General features: G+C 41.0%; 2 protein-coding genes and 1 long non-coding RNA gene across 4 annotated transcripts in view; 2 read left to right on the top strand and 1 right to left on the bottom strand.

Annotated features, from left to right (window-relative positions):
- The window catches only part of dpf3 (double PHD fingers 3), a 63659-nt gene extending 56712 nt beyond the window's left edge, over positions 1–6947 (top strand). Inside the window, exons 8-12 of one of the 2 annotated variants that reach the window (XM_079572791.1) lie at positions 1761–1898; positions 3626–3754; positions 4468–4580; positions 4703–4784; positions 6415–6947. In XM_079572791.1, the coding sequence (XP_079428917.1) occupies positions 1761–1898; positions 3626–3754; positions 4468–4580; positions 4703–4784; positions 6415–6482 (530 nt within the window). In that variant the 3' untranslated portion in view covers positions 6483–6947. The remainder of the gene's footprint in view (positions 1–1760; positions 1899–3625; positions 3755–4467; positions 4581–4702; positions 4785–6414) is intronic. The other variant, XM_079572792.1, reaches the window with a different exon arrangement.
- Positions 6948–7390: 443 nt separating this feature from the next.
- On the top strand, positions 7391–7900 carry LOC306974886. The gene is made up of 3 exons (XR_013793671.1): positions 7391–7428; positions 7691–7710; positions 7826–7900. It is a non-coding gene; the product is annotated as an uncharacterized lncRNA (long non-coding RNA).
- A 4832-nt stretch (positions 7901–12732) lies between these two features.
- LOC306974840 (protein LEG1 homolog) lies at positions 12733–24665 on the bottom strand. Its single transcript, XM_079572234.1, has 8 exons — positions 24278–24665; positions 22420–22503; positions 22270–22343; positions 21817–21921; positions 19453–19580; positions 16203–16344; positions 15877–15973; positions 12733–12923 (listed from the first exon to the last, which is right to left on the bottom strand). The coding sequence occupies exons 1-8, from the start codon at positions 24615–24617 to the stop codon at positions 12757–12759; spliced, it is 1137 nt and encodes a 378-aa protein (XP_079428360.1). The 5' UTR covers positions 24618–24665; the 3' UTR covers positions 12733–12756.
- Positions 24666–25664: the final 999 nt, after the last annotated feature.

Genomic DNA, 25664 nt, shown 5'->3' on the forward strand with positions numbered 1-25664 from the left:
AAGCCATTTGTAAGTTGTATGTAAAGATTCTAGTGTCATGTTTGTCAATGTGGCCAACATTTCTGGCTGTAAATGTAGTTGCTTTGGAAGTCTAATTAACTATATAGATCGGATGTAGCAGTAAAATGCCTCAGAACGCCGCTCGAACTGGTTATTACAACATGTAAACTCGGAGATGATCAGAGTGGCCCGAGTTCAGATACAGATGACGACAGCAAAGGCGCCCCCCAGTGGAGAAGTGCAGCTAATGATAACACTTAAACAAAACCACATCAGTGAAGTGAACGTTACTTGTGGTCATAGCCTTTAATATAACGTTGTGTAGATTTTGAATTATATCTAATGTGGAGAAACCAATGGGCGAGGAACGTGCTTCTCTATGGTCCTTATAGCAGAGAGCTGACACTGCTGTAACACCACCCCCTGGTGGTCAGGGGCGACTCCAAGAGACACTTGGGAGCATTGATTCTAATGGGACTTCAAACGTCCCAAGAACGGTTTAAAAGCCTGGCTCCAAAGAGTTTTCCTTTTTCTAAAAATCGCTATGACCCATGTGACCACACTGGGGGAGGTGAAATATTTTTAACCACGCTAGTTTTAGTTTAGCCTGAAATTTGGAAGCCTTTTCAGTGCATTGAATGGCTCCAGAGCCGTTCACCTTAACCTCTTAACTCCCGCCTGAACCGAGAGATTTTTTTCCTCACGTCATCAGATTTTTTTCTCCATCATTTTTTTGTTGGGTATTCAACTCATTTTTGTAACTTTGTCAATTTTTTATCACATTTTTGTCACATTTTTGTAATTTTTTTGTAATTTTTTTGTCACATTTTTGTAATTTTCTTGTCAATTTTTTATCACATTTTAGTCTTTTTTTTGTTATTTCTTTTGTCACATTTTGTCACATTTTTGTCATTTTTTTGTCACATTTTTGTCATTTTTTGGTCACATTTTTGTCAATTTTCTTCTCAATTTTTGTGACATTTTCATCATTGTTTTCGTCTCAGTTTTGTCGCTATTTTCACACCTTTTTTCCAGAAGCTTTTGGATTGGAGTAAAGCCAAACTGGAGAAAATGTGCTTGGTTCAGGTGGGAGTTAAGGGGTTAAAGGGACTCTACGGGGGTTTAAAAATGTTAAAATTAAGTATTTTTCTTTCCCTACATGTTCCAGCCATGTCCTAATGTGTAGAATGAGCTCAGACCTGTTCACCACAACTGCCTCTAAAATCCTGCACTGTCACTCCAAAAGTTATTAATTCGAGTCCGAAGTGCCGAAGCTTAATAAAGAAGCTGCAGTTACATGTAAGACCTGAGGTGGCAGTAGTGAGTATAAAATGACCAACTTGCATCTAGCCCTTTAAAGAGCCAGTTAGTCATGAACGTCACATCACTAGTTTTATCATTAACTTCACTTCTCCACTTCTTCACCTCGTGCCTGAACTCGGACCACTCTGATCATCTCCGAGCTGTGTGTGAAAGTCCAGACATTAAATCAGATTTGTCTTTTTACTTGTTCGAAACTGTAAAATGTTAATGTTTGATAAGATGAGGACCAGTTACTAAAGACCGTTACTACCACGACTAATACACTGTAATTCAAACCTGATCATAAAATCTCACATATTTGCACTTACATATGTTTAGAAGCGCATACATAGCAGTTGATTGTGTCCAAAATGAATAAGTGATTGTTTGTATTTGTGTGTGTCTTTCTCTTCCTTTTTCATGTTTAATTTTAAGATGTTTTTTTGTGATATGTTCAGTTTGTGGGAAGCGCTATAAAAACCGCCCGGGGCTGAGTTACCACTACACCCACACTCACCTGGCCGAGGAGGAGGGCGAGGAGGAGAAGGAGCCCGAGATACCGCCGTCCCCGCCGCAGAGCTCCGACAACCACAAACGTGAGGCCACACAAACACCGCAAACACTGCAAAAAAATGTATCTTTCATTAAAAACAAGCTACATGCAGCATTAGCAGAACCATATTAAAACAATGTCAGAAATCACAATATGAAATTAAGGCACAGTTCATGCACAAGGCCATTCAAAGTGCTTCACAGTTGCATGAAATTACAAGAAAGCAGATATAATAAATTAACAAGACATCGAACACAAAAATGTATTAATTACAGTAAAAAGCAAAGGGTGCAGATACTTTCAGTGTCATATGCACAGGTAAAAAGAACTGTTTTGAACCACAGACATAATATTATTAGACAGCTTCTCCTCACTCCTCCCCGTTTACCATAATAACAGCGGCTCCGCCCGAAACCATCAAATTATAGCCTCTAAGCACTAACACTAGCAACTAACCTTTCATGGGGTTGACTGTTAGATCTCTATGCAGTTAGTGAACTAGAGCTTCAGCAGCGTTTACCCAATTCGACCGTCCTTACCCAGGGAAAGGGGAAGTGACATCACCAACAGCACTTCTTCTTCTTTAAGGAGAAGCGCATGTCGCCCCCTACTGTATTGCATATGCAACAACATAGTGTCCAAATAAAGACATTTAAGGAGAAAAAAAAAAGAAAAATCCAGATGAGCATCACATTTCCCTTTAGTGTTATTTTTATCTCAACAGCTGTTTCATGAAGCTACAGTAGCAAATTAGCCATGTGGTTTAAGTTTCTACTAAATGAAAGCAAAAGCACAAACATTTAATCCTCATTTAATCCGTTTACTGAGTTTACTCTTTAACTCACTGACATGTGACTGAGCTGGGGAGACGACAACATGGATTTTGTCACTTTTATAAAGTTTGGCTTGTGCAGAATCTTATCCTATATTTTTGTATTTATTAAATGTGCTCCTGTCGATCAACAGTGGTTGCGCATGAATCACTCGAGGGTGGGGGCGAGGGGGGTTGTGGGATTGGCGCAGTGGCTTATGGGACGGCACATAGCTCCTAATCACCGGTGAGTTAGCATCAGAGGTCCCTATGCTAAAGTGGCTATGATAGTTAGCATTAAGGCTCCTTTTCCTAACTCCTTCCTAACTGACAGCCCAATTCGGAAGCTTCTTGTCATGGCGGACGCTGACGCACATCCGGTTTGGCGTAAGAGCTCTTGCCAATTTACTGGTTTCGGAAGGGGCATTTGTTCGAGGGGGAAATCATGGCGGATTTACAGACTCCTCCCACCCAGCTCTGACGGAGCATGTTCCTAAAAAGGGCATAAGGGCGGGATCTTCACTGTAGACTCCACCCTCGAAACCTAACCCAGCGTTATCACAGGAGCAATATCTAGCTGTAGAAAGTTCCGAAAAGTTAGAAACCAGGCTTAACAGTTGCTTTAAACATGTGGAAAGTGCAATGCTAACTAATGGAAAACTAGTTTGTTTTGCCGCCCACATATGGAAGTACTGCAGCGATGACGGCCCCTCGCATCACGGTCATAAAGCAGAGTAACCAGCGGCCATTGATTTAAACACTGTCAGAGTTGAGGCCTGTCTGACATCCTCATGAAGACTATTCCAGATTTTAGCTGCGTGAAACTGAAACGCAGCCTCACCGTGTTTAGTCCTGACTCTGGGAGCCACCAGGAGACCCCTCCCTGAAGTTCTCAGGGCCCGAGATTGGTTCATACGGCTTTCCTTGCAAAAACCAATGTGTGTACTTTGTCCGTGCAGCTCAGAAAGCCGCAGACGGATCGATCATCCCCAACGACTACTGCGACTTCTGTTTGGGCGACCAGGACTCCAACAGGAAGACGGGACAGGCCGAGGAGCTGGTGTCCTGCTCCGACTGCGGACGCTCCGGTCAGTGGGGCTGTGTTTGTCCATTTAGACATGCCATAAAAATGAAGGCATTTAACCTCTTAACTCCCGCCTGAACCGAGAGGATCTTTTTCCTCACGTCATCAGATTTTTTTTCCATCATTTTTTTGTTGGGTATTCAACTAATTTTTGTAACTTTTTTGTTATTTTTTGTCATTTTTTGTCACATATTTGTCATTTCTTCGTCAATTTTTTATCACATTTTTGTGATTTTATTTGTGGGGTTTTTTTTTGTCATTTTTTGTCACATTTTTGTCACATTTTTCGTTTTTTTATTTTATCCATCCATTTTTATTTTTATCCATTTTTTTCGTAAAATGTTTATCACATTTTTGTAATTTTTTTATCAATTTTTTATCACATTTTTGTCATATTTTTGTAATTTTATTGTCACATTTTGTCACATTTTTTTGTCAATTGTTTTGTCAATTTCTTGTGACATTTTTGCCACTTTTTCATACATTTTTCGTCACTTTTTTGTCAATGTTTTCTCACTTTTTTGTCACATTTCCATCATTGTTTTCGTCTCAGTTTTGTTGCTATTTTCACAGCTTTTTTCCAGAAGCTTTTGAACTGGGGTTAAGCCAAACTGGAGAAAATGTGCTCGGTTCAGGTGGGAGTTAAGGGGTTAACATCACCAGAGTTCGCTGACTCTTGTGTTGTTCTGCTGTTGTCTGCGTGACTGCCCCCTACAGGCCACCCGTCGTGTCTGCAGTTCACAGAGAACATGATGCAGGCCGTGAGGACGTACCAGTGGCAGTGCATCGAGTGCAAGTCCTGCACCCTCTGCGGCACCTCCGAGAACGACGTGAGGACGACACACTTATATTATAAAACCACGTTTCTTTAAAGAATCAGTTTAACATAGAACTTTCTTTACATTTTTTGGCATTTGTGAGAGTTTTTAAACCGAGTCTCCTCCCGATCCAGGACCAGCTGTTGTTCTGTGACGACTGCGACAGAGGATACCACATGTACTGCCTCAAGCCGCCCATGACGCAACCCCCGGAAGGTACGACAGGTTTTTATGTCTTCTGGAATATGCCCTTTTTGGAGGAGAAAAACTGACCCCAGATCCGCCAAGATAGATAGCATGGGAAACACATGTGTCCCGATTGGTCAACAGTGTCATGTGATCCGTGTCGGCAAAACACAGTTTAGCAGCGCAAGTCTTCCTGAACTCCTTTACAGTTCTCTGGAGTTAAAGGGGCTAGATGCAAGTTGGCCATTTTATACTCACTACTGCCACCTCAGGTCATATGTGTAACTGCAGCTTCTATATTAAGCTTGTGCATGACGGCACTTTGGACCCAAATTAACAACCTTTTGAGTGACAGTGCAGGATTTTAGAGGCAGTTGTGGTGAACAGGTCTGAGCTCATTCTACACATTTTTAAACTCTGTATAGTCCCTTTAAAAGTAGGCGGCACTAAGAAGCAGGCACAGTAAGTGTTGCCAAATGCAGTTTATAGTGATTTAATGCTGTGCTGTTTGGGATGGTCTTTGTGGGGCTCGCTATGGGAAAGAGCTAGAGAAATAAAACGGAGGCAGCTACAGTGTTTTTCTGTGCGTATGGTTTCTGTCATTGGCCGCTGCTTTCCGTATGTTCACTCCTGGGTCGGTAAAATCACCAAAGCTTTTCCTGTGCGCCCAAATTCTGGCTTAAAAGTAGGGATGGGCGGATCGATACCAAAGTATCGATATATCAATACCAAACGGCTACTTTTTAAGTATCGATATTGGGCAAAAAGTATTTTATTTGATCAATACTCGAGTTTCGAGCACCATCCAATTATTTTTAGCAACCCCCCGATTTTATGCGTCACTATCTATAGACCGCCCAAAAGATGTCCCCTCTTTATTAATGAATTCTCAGAGTTTCTTTCAATTTTACATAGCTCTTTTAATATGATAATTCTAACCGGTAATTTTAACCTACACATAGACAACCTCTTAGACCCCATTTCAACCGAGTTTCTGAATGTTCTTAATTTTATGGACTTCACACAACACGTCACGCAACTCACGAGAAAGGACTCAGTCTGGACCTGGTCATCACGTATGGCCTGTCCACTACTGTGTCCTCGACTTGGCTGTCTCTGACCATTACTGCGTGTTTTTTAATGTCACCGGTTTGATTCAGCGAAAGTCCACAGCAAACGTAGTTTCACCCCTGAAGTGGCTGCAAAATGTATTGATGATTTACAACAAATTCCTCCAGTGACTTTACCTGCTAACTGTGATTTTATTGTTGACAACTTTAACAGTAAACTACTCACTGCCCTCGATACAGTTTCACCATGCAAACTTAAAAAGATTAATCCTAAACCCCTTCCCCCTTGGAGAAACGGGGAGCTAAAACAACTGAAGAGAAATTGCAGGAAGGCCGAGAGGAGATGGAGGAAAAGCAAAATAGCAAAAGAGCACTTTGTGATGCCTTTCGGTATGAAAAGCGCTTTATAAATAAAGTTTGATTGATTGATTGATTGATGGAGTAAACTTACAGTGAGCGTTTGTAGGAGGCTCTTTGTGCCAATTCCGCCTTCTGATTGGATGAGACACAGACAGAACTCATCAAAAGTACCTAATTGTTGTGTTTTGAAAGCCGTCCTGCAGGAGGTTAACATGAGTCTCTGTCCGCAGGGAGCTGGAGCTGTCACCTGTGTCTGGACCTGTTGAAAGACAAGGCGTCAGCGTTTGGAGAGGCGTAAACGAAAAGCATCTGTACATATCTACTGTAAACATGCCATTGTTTCGCACTCACACACGTACACAGACCTTCTACACTCACACCAGTGCATTCTCAGGCTCAGGGTCAATCTTCTACCTCTCAATTGGCCAAGTACCACACACACACACACACACACACACCGCATCTCACCCATTAGCATCCACATTTAGTGTTATATGGAGCTGTTATTGTCGCAAAAGGATGAAACGGTTTTGCAGCAATAACAGTTTCGACGTTTTTAGTTTTTTCTTTCTACCTCGTCACTCAGCAGACGGCCAAAAGCCTAAGTGAGATCTGAACACAAAAAAATGCATAGTTTTTCCCTGTATCTGTCACGTTACACTTGTTTTTCCTGCTTAAAGGTCCTACATTTTGCTTTTTTTGAGCTTTCGACCATGCTGTAATTTTCCGTTTCCCCTTCAGCAATTATTTTCAGCCCCAATTACACTATTTTTAACCACATTTGGCCTTTTCTGACAACGGTGGTGTTTTGTACAAAGACCAGAACAAATGATGGGCAATATATCTTCTTTGATTATTTTATCATCTGATTCATTGACCGACACGTTCTCCATAGATTTATATGGGAAATAGTAACAATTTTCTCTAAATGCGTTTTTTTCTTTCACATTGTTGCATCAAAGTCTCCACTTTAAACTTGTGCTTGAGAAGATTTTTAAAGGTTTTTTCAGAGGGATTTCTCAAAAATCCATTTTTTTATTTCATCATTGATGCACACTTAAAAACAATAATAGAAATCTGCATCAAATACAAGACAGTGAAACTGATTCGCTGTGACAGTGCGCCCTCTGCTGGAGCGATCTGATCCACAACGGTATTATTTGTTAATATGTTTTATGTTTTACAGTTATATTGTTAGGTTAGGTCAGGGTCGTTAGGATTAAGGTTAGGTTAGGATCATTAGGGTTCGGGTTAGGTTTAGGGTCGTGTGGATTGCGGTTAGATTAGGGTCGTTAGGATTAGGGTTAGAGTCATTAGAGTTAGGTCAGGGTTGTTAGGGTTAGTTTAGGGTCTCTAGGGTTAGGTTAGGGTTGTTAAGATTAGGTTAGAGTCAATAGTGCTAGGTTTAGGGTCGTTAGGATTAGGGTTAGAGTCACTAGGGTTGTTAGGGTTAGATTTAGGGTCGCTAGGATTAGGGTTAGGTTAGGTTAGTGTCATTGGGGTTAGCTTAGGTTTGAGTCATTAGGGTTAGGTTAGGGTAAATAGGCTTAGGTTTAGGGTCATCAGGGTTAGGTTTAGGGTCATTAGGGTAAGGTTTAGGGTCATTAGGGTTAGGTTTAGGGTCATTAGGATGAGGGTTAGGTTAGGTTAGAGTCATTAGGGTTAGGTTAGAGTCAATAGGGTCAGGTTTAGGGCCATTAGGGTTAGGTTTAGGGTCAATAGGGTTAGGTTTAGGGTCGTTAGGGTTAGGTTTAGGGTCATTAGGATGAGGGTTAGGTTAGGTTAGAGTCAGTAGGGTCAGGTTTAGGGTCATTAGGATGAGGGTTAGGTTAGGTTAGAGTCAGTAGGGTCAGGTTTAGGGTCATTAGGGTTAGGTTTAGGGTCATTAGGATGAGGGTTAGGTTAGGTTAGAGTCAGTAGGGTCAGGTTTAGGGTCATTAGGGTTAGGTTTAAGGTCAGTAGGATTAGGTTAGGTTAGAGTCATTAGGGTTAGGTTAGAGTCATTAGGGTTAGGTTAGGTTAGAGTCATTAGGGTTAGGCTAGGTTAGAGTCACTAGGGTTAGCTTAGGTTAGAGTCAATAGGGTTAGGTTTAGGGTCATTAGGATGAGGGTTAGGCTAGGTTAGGTTAGAGTCAATGGCGTTAGGTTTGGGGTCATTAGGATGAGGGTTAGGTTAGGTTAGGTTAGGTTAGAGTCAATAGCGTTAGGTTTAGAGTCATTAGGATGAGGGTTAGGTTAGGTTAGAGTCAATAGGGTTAGGTTTGGGGTCATTAGGATGAGGGTTAGGTTAGGTTAGGTTAGAGTCAATAGGGTTAGGTTTGGGGTCATTAGGATGAGGGTTAGGTTAGGTTAGAGTCATAAGGGTTAGCTTAGGTTATGGCCGTTGAGATTAGGGTTCAGTCAGGGTCCAGTCAGAGTCGTAATGATTAGGTTTAGGGTCGTTTGGGAACAAAAATAACAAGCAATCCATGTGCCATTGAGGTTATGTTATCTTTATCAATCAACAGAAGCATCTCGTTTCTAATTTGTTCATAAGATTCAGTTACTGACTTCTCACATGATCAACATCAACCTTCCAAAAAGCTGATCGGTCTAGATCCGCTTTTCCAGCAGAGGGCACACCATCACGGAGGAGTCATCTGCTTCACCTCATATGATCTGCTTACTTTTGTCAGTATTCTTCAGCTAAAGTTTCAAATTCATATCTCCACATTGAGTTTTGTTACATATTCACCTCGCCTTAATATATCAAACACAAAATATGAAAGTCAATGCCTCCAAAGGATAGTTTCCAAAGCCAGAATAAAGGGAAATGTCTGACCTTTTTGCGTTTCAGCTCATGGTTTGATCGACTGTTGTTTAAGTCTCCTCCACGTGTTTAGACATTCCTGTTTCAGATCTGGAGAGGCTCAGTGTTCACGTAGCAGCGCCATCTTTCAAACTTTTAGGATATTTATGTCTTTTCGCAAAACAAACGTTTGCCTTGGTCACGTTTCTGCATGGTTATCTTTTTTTATTTCTTTCGGGGGTTTATTTTGCATCTGAACTTTTGTAACTTTTTGAAATGTGTACATGTGTAATGCTCAATGTAAGAAAAAAATAAATGGGATTCAAGCTTTTACGCTCGTCGTAGAAGCAAATATCTCCAGTTAAAGTGACATGAATCTGAACTAATTGATATGACTTGTGCTTAAATTCATAGTGACATTCCTTTTTGGTTTGTTTAATACCAGAGGTTTGTGGAAAATGGTCCAAAAACACATTCATTTGCAGCTTTTCATACATTTTCTTTCCCTTTTGCTCAAGTTTCTCATTATGTCCAATTTGCTTTTAACCCTAGAACACTATCGCTCAAATTCATAACACCATCACTAATCTTTTACCCGAGATAATACACACGATAAAAAGTACTTCATCAAAATCTATCAAAACATGACAATACATGACACATGTGAGTCGTGTTCTTTTATATTAAATTGTGTCATGTCTAATAAAGTTAAAGAAAAGCATCATGAGAGGACCAGATAAAAATGCTCCAAAATTACTGGAAAATTAGGAATTTGGGAACAAAAAATTCCTAAAAAAATAAAATAATGAAGATGGAAACTTGGTTTTTGGTCCATCCATTCCTGGGACATGTGAGACTTCCCTGGTGAAGCTCAGTGTCCTCGGCACAAACAGCCACAGGAGAGAGAAACTAAATATGTATATTTTGAATGGGTATAAATGAGCAGCTGACTAAATAACTGTGTTACTCATTTACTGTGAGGCCAGAGACACGAGCTCTGCGACAGGAGCAAAGCTGGAGTTGAAGTCGGCAAAATAAATGTGGCAGCCCTGAATGTCAACCTTGAAAGGGGGAAAGAGCCTGATTAAATACACTAACCCTACCCTGCCTTCTATCACTATTGCAAACATGTGCCTGTAGGAAAACCCCCAAGACAAAGCTGAAGCCCAGAGACCCAGGACACTCAGATAAACCATCATAATGAAAATCACATAAATCTATTTGCTCAGCAATAGTGTTTCAGGGTTAAATATAAACTTTTTTTTTACTAGAATAGGTGAAAGTCTGATAAATTCATAGATTTTTGGACGTTTGTCTAATTGGAAATATAGTATTGAGGCATTAAAATGGCTTAAACCAATCCTGGAAAATGATTGTGATTGAATTGAATGAGATCCATCAAGCCAAATCCACTTTTTTGCGCTTTTAACCATGTTACGACATTCTTTTCCAAGTCATAAACAAACCTGGAGTAGTATTTCACTTCATTTAAACAGTTTTGAGAAATCCTCTTCACTTTTTGTCATTTCTTCTTCTGCTGCTGGAGCTCTGATAGATAAGGAAGTTGTTAGCATTAACATTTTTTCCACTCTTTTCCCACATTTTCTGGCAGACTATGATAACATTTAGCACACACAAATAAAGTCAGGTCAAACTCGGGTCCTTGTGAATGTTTTATATCATTCTTGTTTGAGGAAATTAAGCAGATTGTCAAGTAGAAATGAAAAAAACGGCGCCCGAAGCTAGCCGTTAGCATGTATCATGACGCCGTTAGCATAACTGTTAGCATTCTTTGTTATTTATGTATTTATGGGCTTTTGAACAACTTTGCACACCTCCATGTTTCAGAATCTTCATTTGCTAGAAAATACATACTTAATTCTGTATTTGTTAAAGTAGTGGTGGAGTTATAGATGAACAGGTAGTTGAAAAATGTGTATAAGAAAATATAGATAGGAGTTTCAGCAGCAGAAGTAGAGGCAACCAAAGTGATCAAGATTACTCAAATCTGTGTGAATGAAGCAAAATACCAAATGTTCCTTATTAATATGCCCCCTTTTTAATCTTGTGTTGCTTCGAAGTAGAAGAAATAAGCCTCAATTTCAAGTCACTTTAACCAGTTCAGATATTTGTTTTTACAGAGCCAGATTGTGTTTCTGCGTTTGCTAAAAAAGAAAAAAAAAAAGAAAAATGTTCCAGTATTTTAGCCGTATACTGTTTTGTTCTCATGAAAAACAGAAGGATTTCCTCTTGTTTTGTGCGTTTTATATTGTTTTTTTTCCACGGACAATCATTGTTTTAGCCTAGATTCTGTTGTTAAGGAAGCAGAGGGCAGCGGTCTTCCCTTCATGAAAATGTCGTCGGTAAAATGGTTGCCGCTCCGTTAGTCAAAGGTGGATGTTGTCCTTTGTTACAGTGTTGTTACGTTTTGTGTTGAAATAATTAAAGATCTTTTTCCACAAATGTTTGTAAAAAGTTGTCTTCTTATTGTACACAAGTATGTACTATTGTCACTTTTGTCACGATCCGATATGTATCACGATACTCAGGGGCCGATCCAAGTAATTATGATAAACAATATGTTTACCTTAAAATGTGTACAAAGTCAAGTGCCCAAAGTTCATAAACCAAATGCCATTTGACTGTTGAAGTGTTGAGATTGAAAAGTGCATTAAAGCAGTACTAAGTAACTCAATGCCCCTAGAGGCCATAAGCGCCACTGCAGGTGGTGTAGCATGTTGTGTTTTTTGACTCATTATTTGTCCGTGAGAGTAAATACTACACTGACAGAAAAGACAAAGGGACAGAGGGATATTGTTCATCCAATTACACACTGGAGATCATTTTTTTCAGTCAAACTTGGCTGTAAATACTGTTAAAGTGGTTAACTTTGCCCGTTAGCCTGTTAGCTTCTTCTTCGTGATTCCATTAGTGTGTATTGGTGACTCCTACCCGGTGGCAGGGAAGTTGCAATTGTGGTTTTCTGGCCAGAGACAACAGGGGGAGATGAAAGACCCTCCAATCCTCCCATTAACTCTTGTATTACCCCCAGAGGGACTACGGAAAGGATTTATTAAGGTAAACAAGTTATTTAGTACTGCTTTAACACAAAAGGTAACAAAGAGCACAAAAAAACTAGGACCGTCAATCTCTTGTCCAACATAATACACTTAAATTTAAAGCATTTGATCATTGATTGCACATTTAATTTTAACCAAATATTCAGTTTCATTTGGGAAAAGCCCAACAGATTATAACCAGGATCTCTTCAGCCCTTTCTCGGTTGCTAAAAAAAAGATCCAATGCAATTTGGCGGCCTCTCCAGGTTCCTCAAAGCTCTGGAAACAATTGTCTGAAGAATCTGGCTATTGGATTGAAGAGTGAGTGGAGTTTGTTATATCTGTTTTCAAATTCATTTATTTTGTAACATTTTCCAAAGCTTTTGAGAACATGGAAATTAAAACGTAAAGTAAAAAACCTTAATTGAAGATGGCCACCGGGTGGAGCTATTTAAGTTCCAAACAATGTTCTTTTCCTAAAATCATTCAAACGTAATGTAAAATACATTCAGTATCATAATACATACATTATCATTATAAAAATGAATAGCTTTGTCCGCGTTTATAGCTCTAGTTTACAATGTTAATTAACATTAACATTTTACTTTAGTTTCAGCCCTTCTCTGTTGATGAAAATGTTTTCATTTTTATTTAACTTTTATAAGTTGATGAAAAATATCTGTCATAGCTGTAATAATAATGACATTAACGGTGGTAGCTCCTGCTCAGCTGCAGCTCAGGGACATCGTTGAGACGATGGAGAGGAAGTTGGCCGTAGCACCGTCTTGGGTCAACAGCAGATTCGTCAGCATCTCGCGCCCGCTCTCTCGCGCCGCCACCGAGCACATGGCTTGGCGCCACGTGCCCACAAGAGTGCCCCCGAAAGTGCTCGCTGGGGACGAAATACAAAACACGGCGTCAGCATGCGACTCATACGAGCACCTTTGAGAGGAAAATGGTCTGGCTGGTTGTCTCTTATTCTTAGACACTCTGATTTTGTTTGCTGTTGTTAAAGAGACTAGATGCAAGTTTGTGATTTTATACTCACTACTGACACCTCAGGTCATGCGTGTAACTGCAGCTTCTATATTAAGCTCATGCATGACAGCACTTCGGACCCAAATTAACAGCTTTAAGTGACAGTGCAGGATTTTAGAGGCAGTTGTAGTGAACAGGTCTGGGTCATTCTACACATTAGGACATGGCTGGAAAATGTAGGGGGAGGAAAATACATAATTTTAACAATTTAGAAGCTTGTATAGTCCCAAGAGGAGGTGACTGCTCTGATGGGAGCACCACTGACATTCATTTCCTCGTTTACATCGCGCTGCCTTGTGTTCATCCTTAAAGGGACTAAAAATATGAAAAATGTTAAAAGTAAGTATTTTGTTTTGCTACTGACAGGAAGTGGCTTATGTCGCGTTCATGTGGACTCTCTTCAAACGCACATAAACACTCGCTCAACTGGGGCAAAAAACTGGGCCGGACCTGACCGCGGAAATCAGATTTTTATCGTCTAATACAAGCTTTTTAGTTAAACTCTGCTGCTTTCTTTAGTCTAGTGTGAACTGTTCCTCGGAGTCACATAATTGCGAGAGAAATGTACAACATTAAAGGGGCTAGATGCAAGTTAGCCATTTTATGCTCTCTACTGCCACCTCAGGCCGTATGCGTAACTGCAGCTTCTATATTAAGCTCGTGCATGACGGCACTTTGGACCCGAATTAACAGCTTTTTGAGTGACAGTGCAGGATTTTAGAGGCAGTTGTGGTGAACAGGTCTGAGCTCATTCTATACATTAGGACATGGCTGGAACATGTAGGGGGAGGAAAATACATAATTTTAACATTTTTAAACTCTGTATAGTCCCTTTAAAACAAGATACATACAAATACATAAATACAAAAAAATATTAATAACAGTTAAATATCAATTTAATTAATTATAAGGTGCTGATAAATAAATGGGTCAAGCAAAAATAAATATCAGTTCAAAGCTAAACTAAAGGTGGGTCTTGAGCTGCTCTTAAAAACCTGAACGTTCTCTGCAGCCCTGAGCTCCTCCTCAGGTGGTTCCAGAGGCGAGGGCCGTAATATTGGAAAGACGCCTCACCGTGAGTCTTTTTGTTGACTTTAGGAATAACCAGGAGATTGCATGTTCTCCCCGTGTCTGCGTAGGTCTCCCCCAGGGGAAACCGCACACCAAGTGTGGAGAGTGTAAAATAGTCTCATGTAAAGCGCTTTGTAGCTACACAAACAAAGTTCCCTCAATAATCAGTTGTCGAATAATCGATTAGTTGCTTCAGCACTATTCACAACCCACTTTTGGGTCTCAGCCCACCTGTTGAGAACCACTGGAAAAGAGTATTACATCATTTCATCTCACTAAACGTGACATTTCTTAAATTGGCTTGAAAATAACTCGCTCTTTGGCATGTTTATAAAATGGAGCGTTACAAAAATATATTTGGGTGTTATATCATTTATCAGGGCGAATCCCACCTCCTAGAAGTGCACACTGTCGTTGTGTCCTTGGGCAAGACACTTCACCCACATTGCCCCCAGTGTCTGCGTACATTGGTGTATGAATGAGAGTATGAATGAGTGAGTGGATCCTTGCTGTAAAGCTCTTTGAGTGCCTATAGGTGGAAAAGCGCTTTATAAGTTGAGACCATTTACCATCAGATGGGGATATATTTGTAACCTAAATATCTGGATTTGCAAAAAAGCAAAACAGGACGATTAAATCGAGGGTAATGTTTTTTAGCCAATTTCTCTAAAACCATAAGTGCCAGAATATTTTTTAAAATATTCAATAAGGGACTATACAGAGTTTCAAAATGTAAAAATTATGTATTTTCCTCCCCCTACATCAGGGGTAGGCAACGTCAGGCCCGGGGGCCAAAACCGGCCCTCTGTCATCAAACTCTGGCCCTTGAGATGATTATGACTCAAATCAGAGATCAAATGCCTGTTAAAGTACTCTAGAAATATGAAAAATACTGTCAATTCCTTAAAATGTCTTAGCAGAGCACCCTTTTAGGCCATAATCCTAAAAGAATAATCATCATCAGGAAGAAATGACTTAAATCTACTTGAATTAAGCGATTAAATCTAAAGTTTGAGTAGATTTGGTCTGTCCTTAAAGCAGATGAAACTTATTGCCAATGGAACAAGCACGTTTTGTTCAAGTTTTTTCTTAATTCAGATTATTTTGGATAATTTCCAGTGATAAATATTTTTTACAGCAAAAGTTCATTTGTCTGATTTCCAGTGGAACTTCTATTTGTCCGATTGGCATTAGGGTTTTTATCTGATCTTAGATTAGTTCAAACCGACTCAAATTTATTCAAGCGATTTTAAGTAATTTATCTAATTTAAGATGGACATTTTCCCAATGTATATGGTACAGCACTGGCATATGTAGAAAGTGTTGCTTTACGTCAATTGGAGGGTCCGGCCCTTGGTCTTTTGACGATGTAGAAAACCGGCCCTCCACCGAACAAACTTGCCGACCCCTGCCCTACACGTTCCAGCCATGTCTTCAGGTGTAGAATGAGCCCAGACCTGTTCACCACAACTGCCTCTAAAATCCTGCACTGTCACTCAAAAACATGTTACTCTGGGTCCAAATTCCCGTCATGCACGAGCTTAATATAGAAGGTGCAGTTACACGTATGACCTGGGGTGGCAGTAGTGAGAATAAAATGGCCAACTTGCATCTAGCCCCTTTAAATGCAAATAAATAGTTAAATAATTGATATTATTTCAATATAGATTAAGATATCGATGTTGAAGAACCTGAATGTTCACAAACTTCAGTCACACATGGCGTTTCCTGCTCACCCATTAAACTGTCCATGCTTTGTATCCAGGAGAAAATGTAGAGCGAGTGGTTCTCCTCCGCGGTCAGGTCAGGGATGTTGGGCGGACTGTCTTCTTCCTGCACGAAAACCCACAAGAGAGGCTTAAAGACACACAGTATGAACATGGACCTGGGACAGAATTAAGAGCAGCCTTTGAATCCAGGAAACGATCTGATCCTACAGGTTCTTAAACTTTACTCACCAAGTCTGACCTTTCAACAACACAAGGCATTAGGGCTTTAAACGATTCCCCCTGGTATTAAACCTGAATGTCTTTGCGAATGTAGGATCCACGGCGTGTCGTACCTTGAGGATGCGTCCGGGCAGAGGAGCCATGAACTGCGCGGCCAGATCCAAACTGGACTGGAAATACACCGCAGCCACGTACTCGCCGGCGTTCTGCCAGCTCTGAGCGAACGCTTTCTCTTGGCCGGAGTAGGAGTTCAACCTGCGCAGAGGACGAGCAATATATCAGCATTAGAAAAAACCCAGAGCCTATCGGTCGACTTCTAAACTATAGTATAACTGGAAGAAGTGAGAAACTGTCCCTCAAAGCTAGCAGTTAGCATGTAGCCTGGAGCTAACGTTATCATTCCGGTTAGCGGCAGGGGCGGACTGGGACTGAAAAACAGCCCTGGACTCTGACCAGCCTGGCCCAAGTTAGCATAATTGTGCACTTTCACAAATACATATTTTAACCTCTAGCCTCCCCGGTAAGGTCTACTCCAGGGTGCTGGAGAGGAGGATCCGGCCGATAGTTGAACCTCGGATCCAGGAGGAACAATGCGGTTTTCGTCCTGGTCGTGGCACACTGGACCAGCTCTATACCCTCCGTCGGGTGCTCGAGGGTTCATGGGAGTTCGCCCAACCAGTCCACATGTGTTTTGTGGACCTGGAGAAGGCGTTCGACCGTGTCCCTCGTGGTGCCCTGTGGGGGGTGCTCCGGGAGTATGGGGTCCGGGGCCCTCTGCTAAGGGCTGTCCGTTCCCTGTATGACCGCAGCAGGAGCTTGGTTCGCATTGCCGGTAGTAAGTCAGACCTGTTCCCGGTGCGTGTTGGTCTCCGCCAGGGCTGCCCTTTGTCACCGGTTCTGTTCATCACTTTTATGGACAGAATTTCTCGGCACAGCCAGGGGCCGGAGGGTGTCCGGTTTGGGAGCCTCAGAGTCTCATCTCTGCTGTTTGCAGATGATGTTGTTCTGATGGCTTCAACGAACCAGGACCTTCAGCTGCTCTGGGGCGGTTTGCAGCCGAGTGTGTAGCGGCCGGGATGGGGATCAGCACCTCCAAATCTGAGGCCATGGTTCTCCACCGGAAAAAGGTGGCTTCCCCTCTTCAGGTCGGTGGGGAGTCCTTACCTCAAGTGGAGGAGTTCAAGTATCTCGGGGTCTTGTTCACGAGTGAGGGACGGATGGAGCGTGAGAAGGACAGACGGATCGGTGCGGCGTCAGCAGTGATGCGGTCGCTGTATCGGTCTGTCGTGGTGAAGAGGGAGCTGAGTTGGGGCAAAGCTCTCGATTTACCGATCGATCTACGTTCCCACCCTCACCTATGGTCATGAGATTTGGGTCATGACCGAAAGGACAAGATCGCGAATACAGGCGGCCGAAATGAGTTTCCTTCGCAGGGTGGCTGGGCACACCCTCCGAGATCGGGTGAGGAGCTCAGTTACCCGGGAGGAGCTCGGAGTAGAGTCGCTGCTCCTTCACATCAAAAGGAGCCAGCTGAGGTGGCTCGGGCATCTGTTCCGGATGCCTCCTGGTCGCCTCCCGCGGGAGGTGTTCCAGGCATGTCCTAGTGGGACAAGGTCTCGTGGAAGACCCAGGACACGGTGGTGGGACTATGTATCCGAGCTGGCCTGGTGTCGCCTCGGGGTCCCCCCAGAACAGCTGGAGGAGGTGTGTGTGGATCGGGAAGTTTGGGCATCTCTGCTGAGACTGCTGCCCCCGCGACCCGGCCCCGGATAAAGCGGAAGAAAATGGATGGATGGATGGAACCTCTAACCACCCGCCTTAACCCAGTGCATTTTCCCCAGGTTTTTTTTATTGGTATCATCAGCAAAAAGAACTGGAAGGTGGTCATAGAAACAGAAGCCAAATCATTAATATAAATAATAAATAATAATGGTCCCAAAATTGAACCTTGTGGTACACCATACTCCACGGAATGCCTTTTAGATTCACAATTTTTCATACTGGGCTTTACCCAAATCTAAAAGCTTCTCGACTGGAGAGCAACAATGTAATGCCTCATTTGAAAGCTAAGACCTACAAAAGTGATTGTCATTTTTTGTCATATTTTTGTTGTTTTTTTTCATTATTTTTTCTATCATTTTATGTTGTGTTTTTGTCACGTTTTTTTGTCCGTGTTTTTCTCATGTTTTTGTTGCCTTTTCGCCACATTTTTGTCACTTTTTTTGTTGCTTTTACAGCACATTTTTGTTTTGTTTTCATCTTCTTTTTCTTGCTATTTTGATGCTTTTCTTTTTAGCTTTTAGATTTGGGTAAAGCTCAGTTGAGGCGGGACTGGTGGCCCTAGAGCCAGTGGCCCTTCTGTGCTCTTCCAGAGTGGACATATGGCTATGGTCCGCCCCCGGTTAGCGGTCTCCATTATTTATGTGTTTATGGCAGGGGTAGGCAACGTCAGGCCCGGGGACCAAATCCGGCCCTCCAGCACAGAACCTCTGGCCCTCAAGGTGATTTTGAGAAATATTATGACACAAATCAGAAAGTACTTTAACATTTTTAAGGTTAAATGGGAGAAATACTGTCAATACACCCAATTAGGTCATATCATGTACAACTCTGGCATTTGTAGAAAGTGCACTGGAAAAATAAAATAGATTATAGAAGAGATGACAGAAACCTACTTGAATTAAGAGATTCAATCTAAAGTTTGAGTAGATTTGGTCTGGTTTTAGATCAGATAAAACATCTTATCGCCAATGGAACAAGTCATTATTCTCTTAACTCTATGTATATCGATTATATTGTATAATTTCAAGTGAAAAACAAATCTTTTAAAAGTAAAAGTTCATTTGTCTGATTTCAAAGTGGATTTCATGCTTGTCCCATTGGCATTAGCGTTTGTATCTTTATCTTAGATCAGTCCAAACACTCAAATTCAACATAAAGAACCTTTATTCAAGCAATTTTAAGTCATTTATCTCATTTAAGATGGTATTTTTTTCCCGTGTAGTGCTTTTCTTTGGCCCTTGGTCATTTTACAATGAAAAAAAAATGGCCCTCTGTTAAGAAAGCTTGCCTACCCCTGGATTATGTGGTGTTTTCTCCTTGTGTGTCTTTATTTGGAAGAAAATACATCCATAATGTGTTGTAGTAGTGGAGTAGTCGGTGAAAGTAGTAGTAGTTCTTTTCCCCCTTTGTTTTCCCTCTGGCAGTATCAAACGTGACCATTTATGGGCGTCCAAGAGCAACACGCTAATGCTAAAACTGTGCTAACCAGGGCTGTCGACAAACTTACTGGGACTACTCTGGGTCCTCTACATTCACTGTTTGCCATAGAATGATGGAGGTTTTATGATTATTTATACGTACTTGTCCCCGCAGACGGCGGCGGGGGAGGAGGCGTGGGTCGAGGCCAGCGCTGCGTCCCAGTACAGACCCAGGATCGCGTCTTTCTTCTCAATATCCGTCAATGTGGAGGTTTTGGAGTCGATCAGGCCCTAAAAACATCGAAGCAACGACATAACAATCAATTTTACAGGGTCATTATCGTAACTGTGCCAAAATCAAGGCCTTAAATGTCATTAAAAAGCATTAAATTGGATTCAAAATGGCATCAAATCTAGATTTATTGGAAATTATATGGGTATGGGTTTTAATAAGGGAGAGTCCAATTTCGATAACTGATATATTTGGTCGATATTTTTGGCCGATATTTTCCAATGCCTGGGCTATATATATATCAGTTATTTCATAAACTAAAATACAAATACTTGGCCACCACAGCAGTGTCCGATTTTTTTTTACCTATTTGATTTTTCTTTACGTGATCCAGTCATACTTTTTGTCCCAGCCTTGATGAATAAGCTGCTGCAGATCCACCATGAAGCGAATCCACAGTGATAGTGCGCCCTCTGCTGGATAAAGCGCATCTTGACCGATCAGCTTTCAGGAAGGTTGATGTTGATATATTTAGATATCGGCTTCTATCGGCGTCAGATCGGCCGATAGCCAATATAGTGAAACTCCCAAATATCGGCCCGATATATTAGTCGACCTCTGGTTTTTATTCCTTAAAGGAGCTATACCTGATTTCTTTTCTAGTTATGGAATGAAATTTGTTTTGTCTTCATGAAGTATATTGTAAACTGAGACATTTGTGGGGAAAACACTGTAGATCTAATTATAAAGCATTTGTTTCAATTTCATGAACTTGGAGGCGAGTTTTCTAGCATTCTTGTGAAAGTGACCCTGAAAAGTGACCCTGCAAGTAGTGAAATGTGCCTTTAAACATTTCCCTGTTAAGAATTGGGATGCTACAAATATGTTAGTGGCTTCCTCTTTCATTGTTTGAAATGAAAAAATCAGGTATAGGGCCTTTAAAGGGACTATACGGAGTTTAAAAATGTAAAAATTATGTACTCCCCCTACACGTAAGACCTGAGGTGGCAGTAGTGAGTATAAAAATGAAAACTTGCATCTTGGCCCTTTAACCCCTTAATGTGCTTGGTTCAGGTGGGAGCCTGAACCGAGCACATTTTCTCCAGTTTGGCTTTACCCCAATCCAAAAGCTTCTGGAAAAAAGCTGTGAAAACAAAACTGAGACGAAAACAATGATGGAAATGTGACAAAAAAGTGAGAAAAGATTGACAAATAAGTGAGGAAAAATTGATGAAAAAAGTGGCAAAAATGTCACAAGAAATTGACAAAAAATAACAATAATGTCACGAAAAAATGACCAAAAAATGACAGAAATATGACAAAAACATGACAAAAAATTGACAAAAAAATGACAAAAATGTGACAAAAAAATAACAAAAAATTGATTAAAAAAAATGACAAAAACATTTTTTTTTTTTTACAAAAATGGGAGTTAAGAGGTTAAATGATCATAAATACTGATTACATTTTACAGAAGGAGTGAGTTGTTGGTTGAGTGATTGTGGGGGTTCAGCTCCCGCAATTGCACACTGTCACTGTGTCCTTGGGCAAGACACTTCACCCTACTTGCCTCCAGTGTGTGCGTACACTGAGAGTGAATGAGAGTGAATGGGTGACTGGTTCCTTACTGTAAAGCGGCTGATAAAGATAGAAAAGCGCTGTATAAGTTGAGTCCATTTACCAATATATATAGTTTTATATACTTATTTAACCTCTAAAGTCCCACCTGAACCGAACTTTTTTGTCTTTTTTTTTTGTCTTTTTATGTCACATTTTTGTCATTTTTTCGTAATTTTTTGTCAATTTCTTGTCAATTTCTAGTGACATTTTTGCTACTTTTTCATACATTTTTGGTCACTTTTTTGTCAATGTTTTCTCACTCTTTTGTCACATTTTTGTCATTTTTTCGTAATTTTTTGTCAATTTTTTGGTCAATTTTTTATCACATTTTGGTAATTTTTTCGTCTTTTTTTTTAATCAATTTTTTTTCATTTTTTTGTCACATTTTTGTCATTTTTCGTAAATTTCTTGTCAATTTCTTGTCAATTTCTTGTGACATTTTTGCCACTTTTTCATCAATTTTTGGTCACTTTTTTGTCAATGTTTTCTCACTTTTTTGTCACATTTCCATCATTGTTTTCGTCTCAGTTTTGTTGCTATTATCACAGCTTTTTTCCAGAAGCTTTTGGACTGGGGTAAAGCCAAACTGGAGAAAATGTGCTCGGTTCAGGTGGGAGTTAAGGGCATAAACTTGTATAAACCCTGACAAGACGGAGGTAAACTTTCAGAACCCACTTGGTAAAAGGCGTCCCACTTGTTCATGGCGTCGGGGTGGGCGGTTTTGCAGGTGTCGTAGGTCGTGCAGTATCCTTCCAATCCAGCCGGGATTTGCATCTCGACCTGCGAAACATTCAGGGAATTCTATAATATTCAAACAATTTCAAGATACTGCACGTGTTCATGATATTTAATGGTTTAACGACAACGCTGGGGCGAAAGAGGAACAACACTTAAGTTATTATTCACTTCCTTCTTGAAACCCACTTGTTTTCGGTATCGTTTTAGAGTTTGAGAGTTGACTACTGCTACTGTTTTTACTGCACAAATATGGTCAATTGTCTTGAAATGAGAATAGTTCACGTTCATCTGCCTATAGAATAAGTTTTCATGCACTTAAACAAGCTGACCTATCTGTCCGAATACTTTTAAACTTAGCAGGTCAGAATTACTCAAATTAAGGTCACGTACAGGAACGCCCGCTCCGAAGAACTCCTTATGTGCTGCGGACAGGAAGGGCAGGACGGAGCTGAAGTAGTTCACACCTGGAGAAGATGAAAAAGGGCGTCGGCTGATGCGGCTTTACTCATTTGAAGGTGAAGATGTTGAGATGTTACTCACAGCCCCACCAGCTGCTGGGCGAGATGCACATGTTGTTCTCAAGATTGCCGCACGTGGTCGCGCCCGTCGGATCCACCAGACGACCTGCGGGAAAACACAAATACTTTTATTACAACATCGATGTATAAAATCACACAGAACATCAACATCTTAAAGGGACTATAGTGAGTTTAACCCCTTAACTCCCACCTGAACCGAGCACATTTTCTCCAGTTTGGCTTTACCCCAGTCCAAAAGCTTCTGGAAAAAAGCTGTGAAAATAGCAACAAAACTGAGACCAAAACAATGATGGAAATGTGACAAAAAAGTGAGAAAACATTGACAAAAAAGTGATGAAAAATTGATGAAAAAGTGGCAAAAATGTCACAAGAAATTGACGAAAAATTGTCAAAAAAATGACAAAAAATAAAATAAAAAAAAGACAAAAATGTGACAAAAATGTGATAAAAATTTGACCAAAAAATGACAAAAAATTGACAAAATGTGACAAAAAAATGACAAAAATGTGAAGAAAAAAAAACTACGAAAAAATGACAAAAATGTGACAAAAAATGACAAAAAAGTTACAAAAATGAGTTGAATACCCAACAAAAACATGATGGAAAAAAAAATCTGATGACGTGAGGAAAAAGATCCTCTCGGTTCAGGCGGGAGTTAAGAGGTTAAAAATGTTAAAATTAAGTATTTTCCTCCCCCTACATGTTCCAACCATGTCCTAATGTGTAGAATGAGCTCAGACCTGTTCACCACAACTGCCTCTAAAATCCTGCACTGTCACTCAAAAAGGTGTCACTTCGGCCTGAATTGCCGTCATGCACGATCTCAATATAGAAGGTGTAGTTACACATATGGCCTGAGGTGGCAGTAGTGAGTATAAAATTGCCAACTTGCATCTAGCCCCTTTAAGGAAGAAATGACATAAATCTACACTGCAAAAAGTGGATTCTAAGCAAGTAAAACATTTCTTACTTTAAGAAATAGGTTCTTATGTTTTCCTTAAAAAGTAATAATGTCTTGCCGAGCAAAGTTTTCTTGATAAAAAAAATCTTATTTTAGGAAATAAAATCTAGCCATTTCTTCTTCAGATATATTTGCAAAAAAACATCATAATAATAATACATCAAACTTGTATAGTGCTTTTTGGACACTCAAAGATGCTTTACATGTGGAATAAAACAAAACAAAAAAGGGGTTTAAGGAAAAGCTAGTCTGGACCAGGGGTGGGTGAGGAGGCGGCAGCAGAGTTCTGGATGTATTGCAGTTTTTGGAGATGATGGTAGGAAGTCCGTAGAGGAGGCTGTTGCAGGAGTCGAGTCTGGATGTGATGAATGCGTGGATGAGGATTTCAGCTGCAGACTGGGTAAGGGAGGGGATTTGCTATTTTTTTCTTGTAACAAGAAAGAAAGACTTTGAATCTTCTTCAGCATCAGACAAAGAATATTTTTTCTTAAAAGAAAGAACCTGATTAAATACACTAACCCTCCCCTGCCTTCTATCACAATCGCAAACATGTGTCTGTAGGAATAAGTGTGTTTTGGATTAAAACACCCAGGCCATCAAAGATGTCAAAGACAAAGCTGAAGCCCAGAGACCCAGGACACTCAGATAAACCATCATAATGAAAATCACATAAATCTATTTGCAATAGTGTTCTTTTGACAGTTTTCATTTTTTAAAAATTCCCCAAACTTCCAAGCTGAAGTTCCCATTGAACGTTTTCGGAAAATGTGTCGGTAATTTGTTGGACCTTTACAAAACTATCTAAGACTCAAACTTTAGACTTAAATGAAGTGAATTTATGTCATTTCTTCCTGAAGATGCTTTTTCTTTGTCCACTGAGGGCTTGTGTTGTTCTTACCTGAGCTGAGCATCCATCCGACCTGCAGAGGCAGGCCCCACAGCGGGCTCTGGTTCTCCCCGGGGCCCATGGGGCCCATGAAGGAGTCCGTCTGGGCGATGATGAGGCGATAGAGGCTCATGCGCTGCAGGTAGTGCCAGGGGTCCGGGGCCAGCTTTCCGTCGATGACGGGTAAGTCCGTCAGCGTCCCCGTGCTGTGGGCCCACATGATGGGAAGTCCACCGTCCAGCACCACGCCGGCCCCGGAGAGGGCCACGGCGCAGGACAGCAGCAGGCAGACGAGCGGGGCGTGCATGGCTCTGGGCGACAGGGGACGAGTCGGAGAGAGGCCCTGGGACATCACTTTAATACCCCTGACAGGACAGCCCCTCCTCTCTGCAAACAGACCCTGTCCATGTGAGGCTACGTGACCTTTGTTCAGATAAGAACCTGCACTTTGGCAACAACACGAGGCTCAAAAATCAATCACCCAAAGAACAATTTCATGCTGTCCCTGAGAAAATGGCAGCGTGAACCGATTGAAAATCCTCGTAAACCTTTTTCAGAGCGGTTTCGGCCGTGCCACAGAAGCAGCCGTGTGTTCGTAAAGTGCATGTTGGGAGACCGCTGACCTCCGCCCACAGACCGACTCCAAAACGCCGATAGTGGAGTTTGGACTGGATCATCACTCCATATGTGGATTACAAAACACGGTTCAAACGGTTTAGACCGGGGTAACTTTTGTTTGAAAATCTGACCAGGACCAGCTAACTGTGTAAAGTATAAAACGTGTTTCTGGCTGCAGAAGAATAATCATCTTGAGGAAGACATGACACAGGTTTCAGAGAGGAAATCTAAAGTTTGAGTAGTTTTGGTAGTAGTTTTAAGCACTTGGACCAAACACTTAAAACACACAAATATATCACCTTTAATGATAACTTTATGGATAAGATTTATTTGTGGTTGATTTATTGAAGTCACAGACATATTAATAGAGCCATTTTAACAGTGTTTAAAGAGACTAGATGCAAGTTGGCCATTTTATGCTCACTACTGCCACCTCAGGTCATACGTGTAACTGCACCTTCTATATTAAGCTCATGCATGACGACACTTTGACCCGAAGTAACAACGTTTTGAGCGACAGTGCAGGATTTTAGAGGCAGTTGTGGTGAACAGGTCTGGGTCATTCTACACATTAGAACATGGAGGAACATGTAGGGGGAGGAAAATACTTCATTTTTAAACTCCGTATAGTCCCTTTTAAAGGAAATGGCCGCCGTTTTTGCATACAGAGATAACATTACTGTCTGGTCTTCACGTGTGCGCTCAGTCATGCAAAAAGACCAAAGATGTTGCTACCATTTAGCTTTTAGGTATTATTATTCCTTACAATACGGCACTTCTT

Source organism: Gobius niger (genome assembly GCF_951799975.1).
Source record: "Gobius niger genome assembly, chromosome: 15".
NCBI classification, from domain to species: domain Eukaryota; kingdom Metazoa; phylum Chordata; class Actinopteri; order Gobiiformes; family Gobiidae; genus Gobius; species Gobius niger.